General features: G+C 40.2%; 1 protein-coding gene and 1 long non-coding RNA gene across 3 annotated transcripts in view; both read left to right on the top strand.

Moving 5' to 3' along the window:
• E2F5 (E2F transcription factor 5) overlaps nucleotides 1-19,041 on the top strand; it is a 28,369-nt gene that overhangs the window by 3,193 nt on the left and 6,135 nt on the right. For both annotated transcript variants that reach the window (XM_045454676.1, XM_045454675.1), the window contains exons 2-4: nucleotides 15,436-15,545; nucleotides 16,695-16,856; nucleotides 18,113-18,156. In XM_045454676.1, coding sequence (XP_045310632.1) covers nucleotides 15,436-15,545; nucleotides 16,695-16,856; nucleotides 18,113-18,156 — 316 coding nt within the window. The remainder of the gene's footprint in view (nucleotides 1-15,435; nucleotides 15,546-16,694; nucleotides 16,857-18,112; nucleotides 18,157-19,041) is intronic.
• On the top strand, nucleotides 1,322-2,069 carry LOC123585941. The gene is made up of 2 exons (XR_006706500.1): nucleotides 1,322-1,352; nucleotides 1,659-2,069. It is a non-coding gene; the product is annotated as an uncharacterized LOC123585941 (long non-coding RNA).

The raw sequence follows: 19,041 nt of genomic DNA, 5'->3' as shown, positions 1-19,041 counted from the left end.
ATAGCTACCATTTATTGAGAGTTTGTTCCAGGCTTTTTACAGATCTTAACTAATTTTTATCATCTTAACAACTTGGAAACTTGAGCCTAACTAACGCCCCCATTTCACAGGTGAGAAAACTGACATGTTAAGTAGCTTGCCCAATATGAAGCAGAAAGTGACAGAGCTAAGATTTGAACGTAGACCATTTTTCTTACTATGCTATAATTCCTTTTAGTATTCCTTAAAACAAAACAAAAAACTTCTCGTTTAAGTTTTTCATCTGTGTAAGAACATGGAATGTTTCTTGTAACGAAACATGAGTTTTTGCATGATTATTTTTATCCCTCTACCCATGACAGAAGAGAGAGGTATTGAGCTATCACTTGAAAAATGAGGGTATTGATGGTAAATTCCACGTTATTTTACAAATTAAACTAGGGTTCTACTTTTCCAGAAGTAAGAATTTAATTTTTGTTTTTTTCAACGTTTATTCATTTTTGGGACAGAGAGAGACAGAGCATGAACGGGGGAGGGGCAGAGAGAAAGGGAGACACAGAATCGGAAACAGGCTCCAGGCTCTGAGCCATCAGCCCAGAGCCTGACGCGGGGCTCGAACTCACGGACCGCGAGATCGTGACCTGGCTGAAGTCGGACGCCTAACCGACTGCGCCACCCAGGCGCCCCCAGAAGTAAGAATTTAAAGAACTGTTAAGATAGTCAGAACTGTCTATCTATTGTTTTGGAAACTCCTGTTAAATATAATTTCTAACTGAGTTTCTTTACTTGCCATTTTGGTACCGTCTTGAACTTTTTAAAGCATGATTAAGATGGCTTATCTCATATAATTATGTTACAAATTGACTGCATGGTACCTAGGTTAAAATGATAAAGTATTTATGATGTTTCTTATCTCACAGGTCCCTGACTCATACCCATTTATGATTAGCTAATTAATATATGCCCTGGATGAAATAAATAATTTAACGTAACATCTTACTTTGTGGCATAAAGCAAAGGTTTGGTGTCACAGAATAAAGACAGAATTAGCCTGGGGAAAGATATATTAGTAGTACAGCCAGAACATTTTTAAGGCATGCTTAAAAATTCTCAGGACAGGTTCACTTCTAAGTGTATAGCCCAAAGATTTGGAAAGCAGATCTTAAACAGATACTTCTGTACCCCGTGTTCATAGCAGCATTATTCATAAGAGCCGAAAGATAGAAGCAGTGCAAATGTCTATCGACAGATGAATAAACAAACAAAATGTGATATGTACACACAATGGAAGATTATTCAGCCTTCAAAAGGAAGGAAATTCCCAAACATGCTACAACATAGATGAACCTTGAAGACATGCCAGTTACAAAAAGGTAAATACTGTGTAATTCCTCTTATATGAAGTAACTAGAGTGGTCAAGTTCTTAGAGACCGAAAATAAAAGATTGCCAGGAGCTAGGAGGAAGGGGAGAGAGGGAAGTTTCATGGGTCAACACATTATGGGTTGAACTGTGTTCTCAAAATCCATATGGTGAAGCCCTAATTCTCGTACCTCAGAATGTGACTGTATTTGGAGATAGGGCCTTTAAAGAGATGATGAAGTTAAAATGAAGTCATTGGGATGGGGACTAATCCGATCAGAATGGTGTTCTTAGAAGAAAGGAAATTTGGACACACAGATGCCAGGATGCATGTCCACAGAGGGAAGCCTGTGAGAGGACACGATGAGAGGGTGACCATCTGCCAAGAAGAGGGGCTTCATGAGAAACCAAACTTGCCAACAGCTTGATCCTGCGCTTCTAGCCTCCAAAAGTGTCAGAAAATAAATTTCTGTTGTTTAAGCCACCCGGTCTGCAGTCCTTTGTTACGGCAGCCCCAGCAAACTAATGCTATGGATTTGGAGTTTGTCGGATGAGAAGAGTAGTGGGGTCTGGTTGCACATCAGTGTGAATATACTTAAAACTACTGAACTGCACACTTAAAAATGGCTAAGGTGATAAATTTTATACCACGTGTATTTTACCAGAATTAAAAAAACATATAAAACAACAGCGATACTACGACATCCCTACTAGAATGGCAAAATAACACAAAACACTGAATACCGGTGTGAATGTGGGACAACAGGAACTCTCATTACTGGTGGGAATGTAAATGGTACAGACCCCTTGGAAGACCATTTGGCAGTTTTTAGGAAGCTGAACATAATCTTTCCATGCGATTCAGTAATCACACTACTTGGCATTTACCCAAATGAGTTGGAAATGTGGGTCTGCCTGCATATGGGTGTAGATACCAGGTTTCTTTATAATTGCCCAAACTTGGAAGTAACCAAGATATCCTTTGGTAGGTGAATGGATAAATAAACTGACATGTTCCGACAAAGAAATACTATTCAGTGTTTTTTTTTGTTTGTTTTGTTTTTTTAAAAAAAGCTATCAAGCCATGAAAAGACATGGGAGAACTTTAAATGTATATTACTTAGTGAGAGAAGCTGATATGAAAAGGCCACATACTATAAAATTCCAACTTTATAGCTTTCTGGAAAAGGCAAAACTATGGAGACAGGGAGAGATCAGTAGTTGCTGGCAGTTCTCGAGAGGGCAGAGCACAAGAGAATGTTTGGGGCAATGAAACTACTGTGTATGACACCGTAATGGTGGATATATGTCATTACATATTTGTTAAAACCCACAGAACGTATAACACCAAGAATGAACCCTAATGTAAACTCTGGACTTTGAGTGATATGACATGTCAATGTAGACTCATCATTTTATTTTTTAATTTTTTCAACGTTTATTCATTTTTGAGAGACAGAGGCAGAGCATGAACAGGGGATGAGCAGAGAGAGAGGGAGACACAGAATCTGAAGCAGGTTCCAGGCTCCCAGCTGTCCGCACAGAGCCCGACTTGGGGCTCAAACCTACAAACCTGAAGATCATGATCTGAGCCGAAGTCGGACGCTTAACCGACTGAGCCACCCAGGTGCCCCTAGATTCATCAATTTTAACAAATGTCTCTGGTGAGAGATAATGATAGTGGGGGAGGCTATGCCTGTGTGGTGGCAGGGGTCTATGGGGAACTCTGCTTTCTGCTGAGTTTTGCTGAGAGCCTAAATCTCCTCTAAAAAATAAAATTCTTAAAAATGCACATAAAAAGGTGATCTGGATACTTCTATTCCAGTGACTGCTTATTCAACATCAACCCAGTATCAATATCAATCCTCATAACAAAAGTGTAAAGGAGATCTATCTCCATTTTGCTGATAGGAAAGTGAGGTGTGATGAGGTTAAGTGGCAATCGATACCCATAGTGTCTAAAGCCCCACGTTGGATGGAGAGCTTACTTTTTAAAAAGAAGAAGAAAGAAAAGGAAAAGAAAGAAGAAAAGTTTTGGAGTGCCTGGCTGGCTCAGGCAGTGGTGCATGCAACTCTTGATCTCGGTCGGGGTCATGAGTTCTAGCCCCACATTGGGCACAGAACTTTCTTAAAAAAAAAAGTATCCACAGCATTGACGTATAAATGCCAGAATTGACACCCTGAACCACCGCGGTAAGCAAAACATGTACCCACCTCCAAAGTTTTGGTGTCATTTCAAAAACAACTTCATTCAGTACAAAAAAGAAGAAGAAGAAAAAAGAAAAAGAAGTCAGCCATCTCGCTTTTCCATCTCTGGACAGGATAAATAGGCTTGTATCCAAGACAGTAGTTCTGAGTTCTCGGTCCCAGCAGTGTGTCCTTGGGCAAGCCTCATAAGCTGTATATCTTACTGAAATAGAATGTACAAACTGCATATAGTTGCCCCAAGGAGGAGGAAGTGATGTAGCCACCATAACTAGAGGCAGTGTCTTGTGTGAAAAGTACCAGGCAAGTTTTATTTTTGCACTAAGCTAACAGCCCCTCCCCCCCTTTGAAGAAAGGTGGGGGCCTGAAAGGGATTGTGTAGATGGAATAGCAAATGTATCAGACTCCCCTGGATCTTATTAAAAATACAGATTCTAATGTTGGACCTGAGAGATCGGGTTATGTAGGGCTAGAGAAGGGGCCTAAGAATTTGCATTTTAAAGATACTCCATGGGATTCTGATTCCTGCTGGCATTTGAGAGCCATGGAATGAATGCTGCTGCCTCTCCTTTTCCCATCCTATTCACAAATCAGAAATAACTTCTAGTGTTAGGAGCTAAGATTGGTGAGTTCTGCATTTGGGAAAATGTGAGAAGTTGGGGATCGAAAAGGTCCCCCTTTCATATGCTCTGATATAGTTACTGCTCATATCTTTGAATTGCAACATATTAGAGCTCTTAAATCTTACACTGCTAATTAAAGGGCCTAATTTCAAGTGGAAATTAAACAGTTTTGAGAATTATTCTATAATAGAATAAAGGAAAATCCACTTTTACAGTACAATTCTCGACTTTTAGGAAGAAGAGAATCCCAAGATTTTGAAAGTTTGCATTTAATGTTGAAAAAGAGCAAAATCAGCACAACTTTGGCCGAATCTCCATTACATGTGTTCCGGGGGACTAAGCAACAAATGCAGTGATGCTCAAAAGGGTGAAAGGGCCTCAGTGAGTGGGGAAGGGTTCTCTCCTGGAGTGAAGAGCTTGTAGAATCAGGAACATACACATTTGGGGAGCATTCTTAACAAGGGTAGGAAGGAGTTTCCAGTTGACAGCCGCTGTTAACTGAGATTATATTAGCAGTGTCCTGGTGTGGTAGTTAGGCTTTCACTGATTTTATACCTCATTGTCTTTCTATATGTTATTAAAAGTTTAAAAGGTAACTGTTAACTGACCAGAAACACACTTTGAACTGCTGGCACACTTTAAGGGGGGAAAATAACACAGAAAGCTTAACAAATCCATGAAAAGGTAACACCATGAAAGCATAATACACAAAATACATCAAATGAGTAATAACCTGTTTCTATAGTACATGTGAATGTATGCAATTCCTTTTTCTTTTTAATAGAGTTGTGTAGATGAAAAAGAATTCAGACAATTCTGGTGTTGACAAGTAACTTGCCAACAAAGGACTCAAAAAGTTGAAGGCAGACCGGCAAGAAAGAGAAATTAGGGGTGAAAGTAGTAACTTTCAGATGAAGTCTACCTTAATATCAAGAGTACTAGGGGAGCCTGGGTGGCTCAGTCGGTTAAGTGTCCGACTTCGGCTCGGGTCATGATCTCACGGTCTGTGAGTTTGGGCCCTGCGTCAGGCCCTGTGCTGACAGCTCAGAGCCTGGAGCCTGTTTCAGATTCTGTGTCTCCCTCTCTCTCTGCCCCTCCCCTGTTCATGCTCTGTCTCTCTCTGTCTCAAAAATAAATAAATGTTAAAAAAAAAAACTTAAAAAAAAAAGAGTACTAAATGGCATAAACCATTAGGAATCCTAGAAAAGAAGGAGTCAATAGGATCCAAATGGGGTGAATGTTTTGAGTAGGTAAATACATTTTTTATATCTATTTTTACTCTTCAGAAGCTTTTTTTCATACTTCACTGTGCTTGACTATCTTCCCAAGTGTTAAAGTTAGTTCACAGGTAGGGGTGTTTTATTATGATATACCTTTCCAAGAACAAAGTTTCCTTATTACTTTAAGGGAGAAATTGGATCAATAATAGTGATAATAGCTAATACAACTGTAATGCCTACCATGTACCAGGCACTCTTCTAAGTGTTTCAGATATGCTCATTTAATCCTTACAATAGTAACATCTTAGGGACGCCTGGGTGGCTCATTTGGTGAAGTGTCCAGCTTCTGCTGAGGTCATGATCTCACGGTTCAGGAGTTTGAGTCCCATGTCAGGCTCTGTCCTGACAGCTCAGAGCCTGGAGCCTGCTTCAGATTCTTCTGTGTCTCCCTCTCTCTCTGCCCCTCCCCCACTTGCCCTCTGTCTCTTTCTCAAAAATAAATAAGAAACAAAAAATTCATACAGGCCAGGAAATTGAGGCACAGAGAGGCTAAGTAACTTGCCCAGGGTCATAAAGTTAAAGCTGGGCCTGGGGGTGCCTGGGTGGCTCAAGTTGGTTGAGTGTGTGACACTTGACTTTGGCTCAGGTTGTGATTCCCCAGGGTCGGGGGATTGAGCCCCATGTCAGGCTCCGTGCTGAGCATGGAGCTTGTTTAAGATATTCTCTCTCTCTCTCTCTTTCTCTCTCTCTCTCTCTCTCTCTCTCTCTCTCTCTCCCTCCCCCTCCCTCCCTCCCTCTCTCCCTCATCTCTCTCTTCCCCCTGAACCCTCCTCCCCCACTGGTGCCCTTTCTCTAAAAAAGAAATAAAGTCGGGCCAATCTCCGAGCATATTCCCTCACTTCTGTGCCTTACGTCAGCAGGAAGATATAAAATGTGCAGAGGCAAATCCAAATGGTAGAAGAGCAAATGCACACTTGATTTTGTTCTTGTTCTAAAAAGTTAATACTTATGAGAAAAGAATTTCCAAAGCAGTTGAAGACTTAGACGAGATCTAGAGTTTCCAATTTATAGATGTCAGAATTTCATCAGGCTTTTCCTACTTAAATACTTTATCAAATACCTTCTTTTCTTCTTTTGAGTAATCTTTGGTGACTTGAGTAAAACAATAAAACTGAAGTTCCTTATTATTATTTTAAACATTTATTTATTTTGGGAGGGAGAGAGAGAGAGAGAGAGCAAGCAGGGGAGGAGCAGAGAGAGGGAGAGAGAATCTCAAGCAGGCTCTGCAGCTGTCAGCTCAGAGACTGATGTGGATTCGAACTCATGAACCATGAGATCATGACCTGAGCTAAAACCAGAAGTCAGACACTGAGCCACCCAGGCACCCCTGAAGTTCCTTTTTAAAAGTGTATGCAGAATTTATTCAAAGGTTCAAGCTTCCAGTTATAAAATAAATAAGACATGGGAATACAAAGTATAAAATAGGGGATATAGTCACTAATATGTAACAACTTTGTATGGTGACAGGTGGTAGCTGGGTTTGTCATGGTGATCAGAATGAATATAAATGTTGAGTCACTGAGTTGTACACTTGAAACTAATAAATTATTGTATGTCAACTATACTGCAATAAAAACAAATACAAGGGGCGCCTGGGTAGCTCAGTCAGTTAAGTGTCTGACTTCGGCTCAAGTCATGATCTCATGTTTTGTGAGTTTGAGTCCCGCATCGGGCTCTGTGCTGATAGCTCAGAGCCTGGAGCCCGCTTCAGATTCTGTGTCTCCCCCTCTCTCTCTGTCCCCACCCCCCCCACTCATATTCTGTCTCTGTCTCCCAAAAACTGAGTAAACATTAAAAAAAAAAAAAATATATATATATATATATATATATATATAAATAAAAATTAGAAAAAATTTAAAGCTCAAGCAATTGCACTACTAGGTATTTATCCAAAGGATAAAAAAAAAAAATGCTGATTCAAAGGGGCACATGCACCCCAGTGTTTATAGCAGCGCTATGAACAATAGCCAAATTATGGAGACAGCCCAAATGTCCATCGACTGACAAATGGATAAAGAAGATGTGGTGTGTGTGTGTGTGTGTGTGTGTGTGTGTGTGTGTGTGTGTGGAGAGAGAGAGAAAGAGAGAGAAAGAAATACTACTCGGCAATCAAAAAGAATAAAATCTTGAATTTGCAACAACATGGATGGAACTAGAGTATATTATGCCAGGCAAATTAAGTCAGTCAGAGAAAGATAAATATATGATTTCACTCATGTGAAATTTAAGAAACAAAACATGAACACAGTGCAAGGAAAGGAAAAATAAGATAAAAACAGAGGGAGGCAAACCATATGAGACTGTTAAATACAGAGAACAAACTGAGGATTGCTGTAGAGATGTTGGGTGGGGGGATGGGCTAAATGGGTGATGGGGAATTCCCCTACAAGGGGAGGGCCCTTGTGATGAGCACTGGGTGTTATATATAACTGATGAATCACTAAATTCTACTCCTGAAACCATTATAACACTATATGTTAATTAACTTGGATTTAAATAAAGTTAGACACGATACTGGTATATGTATCAATATCATATTTATGGATGACAGTTTGAGGTAGTTGAAAGGACTGGAGATTTTTTAGGAGAAATTCCTTTGGGGCAGGATACTGAGTGGGAATTAAAATACTATGTGCTTAGTGCTGCTTCTTGAGGGAGGCTTTTGTATCCTTAAAGTAAGTTCTTTATTTTTGGTATTTCATTTCCTTATTGATTTAACATCCATCCCCCCCAGATCCATTGTACACAATGGCAGCCTCTTCCAGGAACTCTTCTTCTTGCCTCCACCTTAAGTAAGCTCTCTTTTATTCAGCCCCTTGTAACACTTTATCTCTACTGTATGGGGCTGTTCAATTTTTAGACCTCATTCTCTAGCACAAGGTGTTACCCACAGCCTTAGATACCTACACAGTTCTTGTGTTACAAGTACCAGTGGCACTTTGCTTATTCAGTGCAATTTTTACAGCTTGGGAATTTTGATGGCACACCGCACTTATTTAAAATCTTGAAATTATAGAGCCCATTTGAAAAATTCTGCCACAAACTTATTTCATGAATATGTAATTAATGCCAAATTCCATTTGGTTATCCATTAGCTTTCTGAATCTGTATCCTATCAAATGGGGAAAATGGTAACTACTTTGCAAAATGGTGTGAGCCTTAAATTAGGTAACATCTTCAGAAGATCCTCTTACACAGTTATCCCATTACTGGCTTATCAATGGTCTTTTTTTTTTTTTTTTTTTCAACGTTTATTTATTTTTGGGACAGAGAGAGACAGAGCATGAACGGGGGAGGGGCAGAGAGAGAGGGAAACACAGAATCGGAAACAGGCTCCAGGCTCTGAGCCATCAGCCCAGAGCCTGACGCGGGGCTTGAACTCACGGACCGCGAGATCGTGACCTGGCTGAAGTCGGACGCTTAACCGACTGCGCCACCCAGGCGCCCCTCAATGGTCTTAACTGTGGGTCGAAATCAAACATTCTACATGTTAATTACCTTTGGCAGTATATGAAATTAGCTAATAATTTCATATGCCACACCTTATAGGATACACCAACAGAAAATCCATGTGGCACAGTTGAAAGGCAGTTCACTCAGTTTTTAAAATTTCTTAAAAATATTTTATGGGCACTCTGGGTGGTGCATCACTTGAGTTCTTTTCACCTCATTGTCGGCATCCCATCATCTGTATGTGTCTGTGCATGTGCATTTATATGCGCAATTCGTTATCGAATTGGTTTTATATAGTATTTCCATAGCACCTTCTTTTTTTTTTTTTTAATTTTTTTTTTTTTTCAACGTTTATTTATTTTTGGGACAGAGAGAGACAGAGCATGAACAGGGGAGGGGCAGAGAGAGAGGGAGACACAGAATCGGAAACAGGCTCCAGGCTCTGAGCCATCAGCCCAGAGCCCGACGCGGGGCTCGAACTCACGGACCGCGAGATCGTGACCTGGCTGAAGTCGGACGCTTAACCGACTGCGCCACCCAGGCGCCCCTTCCATAGCACCTTCTTTACTTTTGGATTCTGGCCCAATTTCCTGTAGTGTTAGTTTCTGAAGCACAGTAGCTAAAACACTGAGTACACATGTATTGACGGTTATGGGCCGGGAAGAGAGTCAAGTACCTGCTTTGCAGATGGAGAACCTGAAAGACAGGATGTTTCCCATAGTTATTGTTTTTATGTTAGTGCTTTTGAATGCAACATCATGCTCCATCAGGAGAACATTCTTGAACAAATGAGCTGCAACTAATCTTAACTCAAATAAACCTACCACATAATCTCTCCCTCCCAGAGTTAACACAGGGTCTTAGTGGACTCATTTGTTAAAGTGAAGGGGTGGGGCCAGGAAATTCTTTAAGCCCTTTTTAGCACTTATATGCAATCTCAGCTGTCCTGATTTAGCTTGCCCACCTCTTAATGGTATCACAAGCTTTAATTTTTTTCCATGTATAGATACCACACTGTTTACAACTGGTGACATATTTTTAAATTTCTTTTTAAACATTTATTTATTTTTGAGAGAGAGACAGACAGACAGACAGAATGAATGAATGGGGGAGGGGCAGAGAGATGGGGAGACCCAGAATCTAAAGCAGGCTCCAGCTTCAGAGTTGTCAGCACAGAGCCGGACGTGGGACTCAAACCCACGAACTGTGAGATCATGACCTCAGCTAAAGTCGTATGCTTAATCAACTGAGCCACCCAGGTGCCCCAGTGGTGACATTTTTAGAAAAGGATTTAGTATTTGAAAAAAATTTTTTTTTCAACGTTTATTTATTTTTGGGACAGAGAGAGACAGAGCATGAACGGGGGAGGGGCAGAGAGAGAGGGAGACACAGAATCGGAAACAGGCTCCAGGCTCTGAGCCATCAGCCGAGAGCCCGACGCGGGGCTCGAACTCACGGACCGTGAGATCGTGACCTGGCTGAAGTCGGACGCTCAACCGACTGCGCCACCCAGGCGCCCCGAAAAGGATTTAGTATTTGGAGGGGAGATGTATTTCTTTCAGAGGATTATGTTTATTTTTCCCTCAACTTGAGTTGGTTTGGTACAAAGAGATGCTTCCTTTATGTTTTATAGGTCAGATCTATAATAGCAAATGTAACCTTCTTAAGTACATTTGATGCATGCACATGTGCATTTCTTCAATAGCTAATTGGCAACATGGGATGAGGATGTACTCTTATTGCACGTGGGTCTCACTTTAAATTCACCACCACTAACTTCAAAAGTAGTGATGGGGTCCAGCATTCCTTTTACACTACTTACTCTCTTACTCTCCTAGATGAATATTTTACACTTTCTCCTTTTTTCTAAACCATTAAATGCCCCCTCCTCCCTCTCTCCCCCACCCCCCTCCCTCCACTAGCCTCCACTTAGGAGAAAATAGAAAGCAACCAGGAGGAAATGTCTAGTCTCTCTTCCTATCTTGTCTATTATCGTACTTACATCTGTGCTGGTCACTCGGCTGGACTTCAATTATTAATATGCCTCATTATTATCTAAGGCTATTCCTCAGCCTGTCTGATTCACATTCCCCTGTGCTTACCGACAGCTGTCCCTTCTCTCCTGCATGGTTAATTATCCCTCTTCCTCCATTACTGGGCAGTTCTTATCAGCACAACTCACATGTTGAATTAGCTCCCATCTTTAAAAGAAAAGAGAAAGGAAGGGGAAAAACTTCCTGGCCGGACCCCACAACTCCCTGCTGCTATTGCCCCATTCTTCTATTCTGTTCCTCTTTGCAGCAGAACTCTTCAAAAGAGTTGTCCACTCTAGCTTTCTTTCCACTCTGGTGGAATTTCTCCGTTAAGGCTTTGACTCCATTACTCTGCCAAGACAGCTCTGACCAAGGTCACCAGTGACCTTGCCAAAGTCAAATCCATGATCAGGTCTCATGCTCATCTGACTCACCCTGACAGCAGTACTTGACATGGTCACTCTTACTTATACTCTTCCCTTGGCCTCCAAGACCCCACTCTTCCTACTTCTCTGTCTTCAGTGGCAAGTTGCTCCTCCCTTCCCAGATCTTAAACACTGGAGTGTGCTGGGCTAAGCCTTTACACGTCTTCCCTTTCTGTGCTTACCTGCTAGGTGAATCCAGTGGGTTCCATCCCTGTGACCTAAAATGTCTATTTACTGATGACTACTGAATTTGTATCTCTAGCTTGAACTTGTCCTACCCCACACTCTCGTGTCCAGTGGTCTTCCGAACTACTCCCCTTGGAGGGCAAATTGTTCAAAGCCAAGTTCCTGAGCCAAAGGAAGAAACCAATAGGTTTCCTCAAACCTATTCTTCTGCAGTCTTCCTCATGGCCAGTTGCTCATGTCATAAACTGTGGAGTTACCCTTAACTCTGCTCTCAGATCTACTACCTGCTATATCTTCAAAATATATTCTGAATCTCAGCATTTCTCGCAACGCCCACAGCTGCCTCCATCCAAGCAGCTAACCATCTCTTGAGTGGATTATTGCCATTGCCTTCTCGCTGGCCTCTTTTTTCCTACCCAGAACAGCCAGAATGAACCTGTTCTATGCTAAAGCATAGCACCAAATCACCATGTGCTCAGAGCCTTCCAGTAGCTTTCCATTTCACTGGGAGTAAGAGCTGAAGTCTTTACAATGGTCTGCAAGACCCCAGTGATCTGGCCCCTTGGCATATGGTGTTACTGTCTTTATCTCTCTAACTTCCCTTCCCACCCTCCCTCCCATCTTCTCTCCCTCCTTTCCTTTTTCCCCTTTTCTCTCACTCTTCTCCCTCTCACTCACTGTTCTGGCCATACTGACTTCCTGTCTTTCCTTGAAGGAAGTAAGCATATTCCCACTTCAGAGCCTTTCTTTGTCCTTGCTGCTTCTTGTCAGATGTTCTCAGCAGTCACTTTCTCCATTCAATTCAAATGCTTCCTTATTCAGGGAGCTTTAAAATTCTGTTAAATATAGTCCCTACATGCATTCCTCCTAACATAATTATTTGTTTATTATTACCTTCTTTCCCTTCTTTGAAGGTAGGGACTTTGTTCTGTTACTACTCTATCCGTGAGACACAGAACCAGCTTGGCACGTCACAGGTGCTAAACGAATGAAGGAGGTGGTTGTGATTCATTTTATGATTCCATTAAGTATGATGTCTTGAATTACTTCATAAAACTATAAGAATTCATACAATTTTTCAAAATACTACATACAACGTGATAGGTCAAGATACACAAAAACTCTAAATCTCCTCCATGATCCCCTGCTTCAATCTGTATCTGATGATGAGGCTATTACTTACCAGCATTGAAGTATTAATTATACAGCAGACATTGTGCTTAGATTATCTAGTTGAGTCTCTACAATTCAGGTATGTTATTACTCCATTTTACAAAAAGGGAAATGAGGCTTAATGAGTTTGAGACCAGCTGAAGATGGGAAGTGCCAGCACTGGGATTGGATCTCTGTGTGCCTAACTCCAGAACCTAACATCCAAAGAAGATGGGGCTGCTAAATAAAAGCCTCCAGGCGATCCCTTTTTTTATGTTTATTTTTGAGAGACAGAGAGAGACAGAGCATAAGGGGGCGGGGGGGAGGAGCAGAGAGAGAAGGAGACACAGAATCCAAAGCAGGCTCCAGGCTCTGAGCTGTCAGCGCAGAGCCGGATGTGGGGCTTGAACCCACCAACCGCGAGATCATGACCTGAGCCGAAGTCAGATGCTTAATCAACTGAGCCACCCAGGCACCCCAGGAGATCCTTTTTAAGACATATGTTCTGTATATGCTGGTCCTTTATGTGTTTATATACTTAAATAGAAAAGTATTTAAGAAATAATGTTTGGTTTTGGAAATTAAAGGACTAAAATTTGTAATTGTTAAACCATAATAAATTATAAACTAGATAGATTATAAGCTTTATTCTTTGTTTAAAAAAAATGTTTATTTATTTATTTTTGGTGGGGAGGGAGAGAGAGAGAGACAGAGAGAGAGAATCCCGACATGGGACTCAATCCCACAACTGTGAGATCATCACCTGAACTGAGATCAAGAGTCTGATGCTTAACCGACTGAGCCACCCAGACACCCTGATAGATTATCAACTTTAAAAAGTCTTGAGCTGAAAGTGAGCATTGATGGCTCTCTGCCTGATGACTGTGATTGCTCTTGCAATCTAATTTATACAAACGTGTCCTAATACCCTAACCAGTGAGCTATTGCTATGGTTGTGAAGGCTTTTGTGTGTGAGTACATAGATACGGGTAGAGCTGGCTTGGACTGCTCTGGGTTACTTCTTAAGAGGGCCTCTTCAGAGGGAAGTGAGATGAATTCTCAACTTTAGATTTTTATAGTTAACTTTGCAGGGGATTATTGCTCTTTAGAAAAACAGCTTCGAACTCAAGAAACTTTATGAAGGGGAGGAAACTGCTAAGCTAAGTGCAAGGAAAGAGGAAGTCAACAAAACCATGCCTAGTCCTTTTAATTTTCTGGTTCTCTAGAAGAGATGGAACCAAACTAGTCAGAGTTGGGAACTCAGAGCTTCAGTTTCTGGTTCTTCATTCTCTCTGTCATATCCTACTTACTCTCCTGGCCCATTGACTGAGGCATGGATCCCCTTCCTGAAGATCTGAATAATTGCACAGTGGTAACTTGGTATTTTGGTAGCACAAGAAATGGATTGGTAGAATTGACATTAAATGCCTGTGAAGTTGGTCACACTTGCTCCCTGTAGAAAGTAAGTCCAGATTGCAAAAATACGCTTTCCTGGATTGTGTGTGTGTGTGTGTGTGTAGAGCTATGTTTTTAAAGAATTAAGAAAGTAATAATGCTTTGGGAGAGCTGGCAAACAATGTGAAGCTAAAATCTGTTCATTAATTTGGATGACGTGCTGAATATTGTCAGTAAGGACATGAATGTGTTTTTTCATTATTACCATGACTCTTACAGTGTGACTCCACATTCAAGATAGGCTATTGTCTAACTCACCCTGAAAAAGAGCTGTAGGATAACCTCTTTTTTTTTTTTTTTTTTTAATTTTTAACACTTATTTATTTTTGAGACAGAGAGAGAGAGCATGAACAGGGGAGGGTCAGAGAAAGAGGGAGACACAGAATCTGAAACAGGCTCCAGGCTCTGAGCTGTCAGCACAGAGCCCGACGCAGGGCTTGAACTCACGGACTGCAAGATCATGACCTGAGCCGAAGTCAGACGCTTAACCGACTGAGCCACCCAGGCGCCCCAGGATAACCTCTTTTTTAAGATTGTGTCAGTTCCATTGGGGAACAAAGCTCATACATGTGAGTGGGAACCAATCAGAGAAACAGTACAACATTCCTGCATTTATTGATGTCATGGTGGCATGAAATATTTTTGTTGACCTTACTTTTGTTTAGTCAGACTACCAGGTTTTTGGATAATATTTGCTGGTACCACAACTTAGTGCTATGAATTTTGATTTCTTGTTGATTTTATGCTTTGTTTTGGGATGGTATGATTCACTCCTCCATTTTCATGGTGAGTTTAAAAAATGCAGATAGCGTATTTCAAGGTACTGAAGTGTGTGTATAATTTAGAACTCCCCAAATATCTTAATTACTAACGAGCTGCTGAGATATAATTTTTCAAAGTTTCAAAAAACAATAAAGGCTGTTTTTAGGTGACTGTATATGAACAGATAAAATAGGAAGTGATGTGGGTAGATAATCAGGAGCTCCTTCTCAGGATTAGTCCATAAGGTGACATGAAGTATTCTCACTGTGTTCTTTTATTTTTGTGGGCTTTGTGTCATGACCCTTTATATATTTTTTTCCCATTCTAACATCTGCTGGCTTTTAAATGGAATAATTTCTTTGGTATTTGCAATGTTTGAGAGATACTTTGAACATACTGGTTAAATTTGGCATTGGGTTCTCATGCTGTGAACTTCATAATCAACCTTTTTTTAATTTTAAAATAGGAATTGCCCTTTATTTCATTGTTCTTTGTCTCCCCCCTCCCCTTTTTAAAAACAGGCTGCAGATACTTTGGCTGTGAGGCAAAAAAGAAGAATTTATGATATCACCAATGTCTTAGAGGGAATTGACCTGATTGAAAAAAAGTCAAAAAATAGTATACAATGGAAGTAAGTTACAAACCAATACCCTACTCTAAAACCTTTATTTTTCTTCCTGATGCTGTATAAAATCTGACCTTTATACTGTCTGGCTCTCCCTCTCATTTGGCCTGGTATTGTCAACAGGCCCCTCATCTTTCCCTGGACACTGCTCTGGGCCTCAGTATGTGACTCCTATGTTGGGATATTCCCTTACTGTCTCCACTGTCTGATTTACACACTGAAAATTCAAATCTTATTTTCTCCCTCAAGGTACTCATTTGGCACACACTGCATACTGCTTTGTATTATTGATCCCTTTCTGCGTGAGCATTTAGCTTCCCAACTAATATAAACTCCTTAAGAATAGGAACTATGTCCTATATATAGGCATATGACCTTGTGTATAGTGGTTGATTGAAGTGCATGTTGTCATTCATTAACTGTTGTATGGTTGTATGTTTGAATGTGAAAAATACTTTCTGTCCTGCAAATTCGTCCTCTTTGGCCCTGGTTTTTTCTTTTGTTTTGTTCTGTTTTAAAGCCAGAGTCTCACCAAAATATTAAAAGGTTGTAATTTACCAGCATCTCAGTCTATATCATGCGACTTCCAGGTGTAACTATGTAGCTTTGACATCCTTTTCTTTCTTTCTTTTTTTAAGTTTATTTATTTTGAGACAGAGAGAGAGACAAATGGGGGAGGGACAGAGACAGAGAATCTCAAGCAGGCTCTGCGCTGCAAGCACAGAGCCCAATACGGGACTCGAACCCATGAGCCATGAGATCACGACCTGAGCCGAACTCAGACGCTCAGCTGACTAAGCCACCTACATGCCTCAGCTTTGACATCCTTTTGGTGCCAGTCACTAGCCTGTCCTTTTAGATGAAAACACCATTAGAACATAGAACTTTTTTTGACTTTATAAAAGTTTTTATTTTCTGTATGGCAAAAACACTGAGAATTTTTGTGATTTGATTGTTCTTGCCAATAAATTTTCTAGCCAAATATGTTCAGAGGTACGATGTTTAAATTTTCTAAGGATTTTAATGCTTGAGTTTTAGAAGAGTGTAAAGATTTTTGTCTTGAATAAATTACTAGTTCAGTTCTATTACTATAAAAATTAAGTGATGTTAACCTGGGTCTGATACTGGAGATACTGATTCTCATACGTTTTTAAGAGGTGTAGGTGCTGGCTGTAATACTAAAGAAGTCATAGATAGATTAAGATATCTTAAAGCTGAAATTGAAGATCTAGAACTGAAGGAAAGAGAACTTGATCAGCAGAAGTTGTGGCTACAGCAAAGCATCAAAAATGTGATGGACGACTCGATTAACAATAGATATCCTTTTAAATAAGTTACACATGTAGCTGTAGTATATGTATGTATATAATGCATTCTTCCAGTCTGAAGATCAGTTACTTTATTCTAATGTTTCACAAAGTTTTCTAAGTGGATAAAGTATTTTAATTTTATAATATTCTAATAATTTATACTAATATTTGAAACGTTTTTACCTCTTAAAATTACAAAGTACATCTATTAACATTATTCCTTTGTTGCATTGAGGAAAAAAGTCATTACTTTAAATCTACCATTAATAGGATGCAACATGCTAGCTAAAGTGTGCTTAGGGGGTCTCTGAATATTAGAAGGAATTGTTAAATGCACAGGTATATTTAAATAATTGTGCTCAGTGTTCTGAAGTGGTAAAAATTCAGTTGCCTCTCAAGTTTTGAAAAATTAATTTTGCCTTGAAAATAAAATATCATGGGCTGGCAATCAATCCAGGATACTTTTTTGCCTAATATTAACGGAAAGATACAACCTACTTGAGGTTGGGGACCAAGGCTCATGTATCCATCATATTAAGTTGTGGGAAAAAATTAGTGATGTACTTCATGTGTTTCCTAAAAATCACTGTTCTCTTAGATACACATGATACTCTTGGTTTGTAAACTTACCTAGATACTTATGGAATCTCTTAATTGCATTTATCTTCTACTACCTCTCATGAATTTTTGACTACTGTATCCAATTTCTTATGTTTTGTAATTTGTTGAATAAGTCCATGATCTCATTTGTTATTTCTTTTCTATGGACCAAAGCTCCTTAACAATTTGATAAATGGGGTTTTCAGGCTGTACCTTGTGGAGCCCCAAAACACAAAAACCATTGAACTAGCTGATCATAGACTTTGCTGCACTGCTTTCCAAGATTCTGGCCATTCCCAGACCCCTAAACCATGACCAGGAAAATTCTCAATGTGGAGGCATGTATGGTTGCTCTCCACTCCTGCTGACCGCATCCTTTTCCCCATCGCTCCTTCCCCGCCCCGGAAGCCCTGTCTCCATGAGGAATATGGAGGACTCAAATGTCACAAAAATCAAAAGTGGCTTCTTAGAGCAAAGGATGGGTACCCCTCTTATGGACCTTTATCTTTGCCTTTTCAGACTAAAGACGTCTTTATCTGACCATGTGTGGCAACACCTTCATGCACTTGGTCATTTTGTTTATTTTGGCCTGCAGATTTATTATCTTAATTTAAATGGCAAGACTTTGGTATTCATGTTGTTCCTTAACTCTTATGGCAGTACATTTTCCTATGTAACTCATGAAGACATCTGTAATTGCTTTAATGGTAAGTACTATTAGTTTGTCCTAACATTCTTCCTCTGGTCAACCTATTTAGCGGAGAGTGAGTCAAAATTCCCCCACACACTCACCCTAAGTCATTAGTTTCAGGAACTGTGGACGTTCTGTGTTACTCTACAGTGCTCTGTAGTGATAGGCTGCCTTTGTTTCCGTTCTCATGACAGTAACTGCTTTGCACAGTTTTCACTTCATTGCCTGCATTGGTGGGTGTAAACTGTGTGTGGGAGGGGCAGCTAAATCAGAGGGAGATTAAACAGTTTCAAAGTCACAGAATTGTAGGGTCAGTGATTAAATTTGATCAAATATATTTCTCACTGGCACTGTTTAGAAACCATGTGCAGTGTGCTGGTCACAAATGAACTCAAAGAAAGCGTGAGGGCAGAGTTAGGTTAATCCATTTTATAACCAGGACAGTTACTCCTAACCCTGTTCCATCCCATCCCCTGCCTCCATGTTTTCCCCTTGACAGGACAATACAGTGTATTAATAACATTGGTGTGTGTGTGGGGGGGGGGGGGGGGGGAGGCTGTACCCCATAATTATAATACAAGTAAAATGAAATTTTGTATACATATTTATATTAGTCATGTATGGCCTGTTAAACAGTCATGCATATTATGCACATAAAAAAAAATCTGCCAAGCACCTTGCCAAGTGAAATCTGACTTTCCAAGGCTATGTTGACAATATGTGTGGCCTTATTGCTTTACTCTGCCACCATATATCCTGAGCTTTCTAAGAAAGTTTGAGAAAGTATTTTTAATTTTCAGCTCAACAGTCTGCTATAGAATTTAGCTTTAAAATTAAGTTCACTTAAGCTGAAGATTTCACACTATCATACCTAATTTCTAGTATCCCCAGTCACTTAAGT

The sequence above is a fragment of the Leopardus geoffroyi genome, chromosome C3 (genome assembly GCF_018350155.1).
Source record: "Leopardus geoffroyi isolate Oge1 chromosome C3, O.geoffroyi_Oge1_pat1.0, whole genome shotgun sequence".
Classification (NCBI taxonomy): domain Eukaryota; kingdom Metazoa; phylum Chordata; class Mammalia; order Carnivora; family Felidae; genus Leopardus; species Leopardus geoffroyi.
Note: the sequence above shows the minus strand (reverse complement) of the source record. Positions and strands in the feature narration are given on the sequence as shown.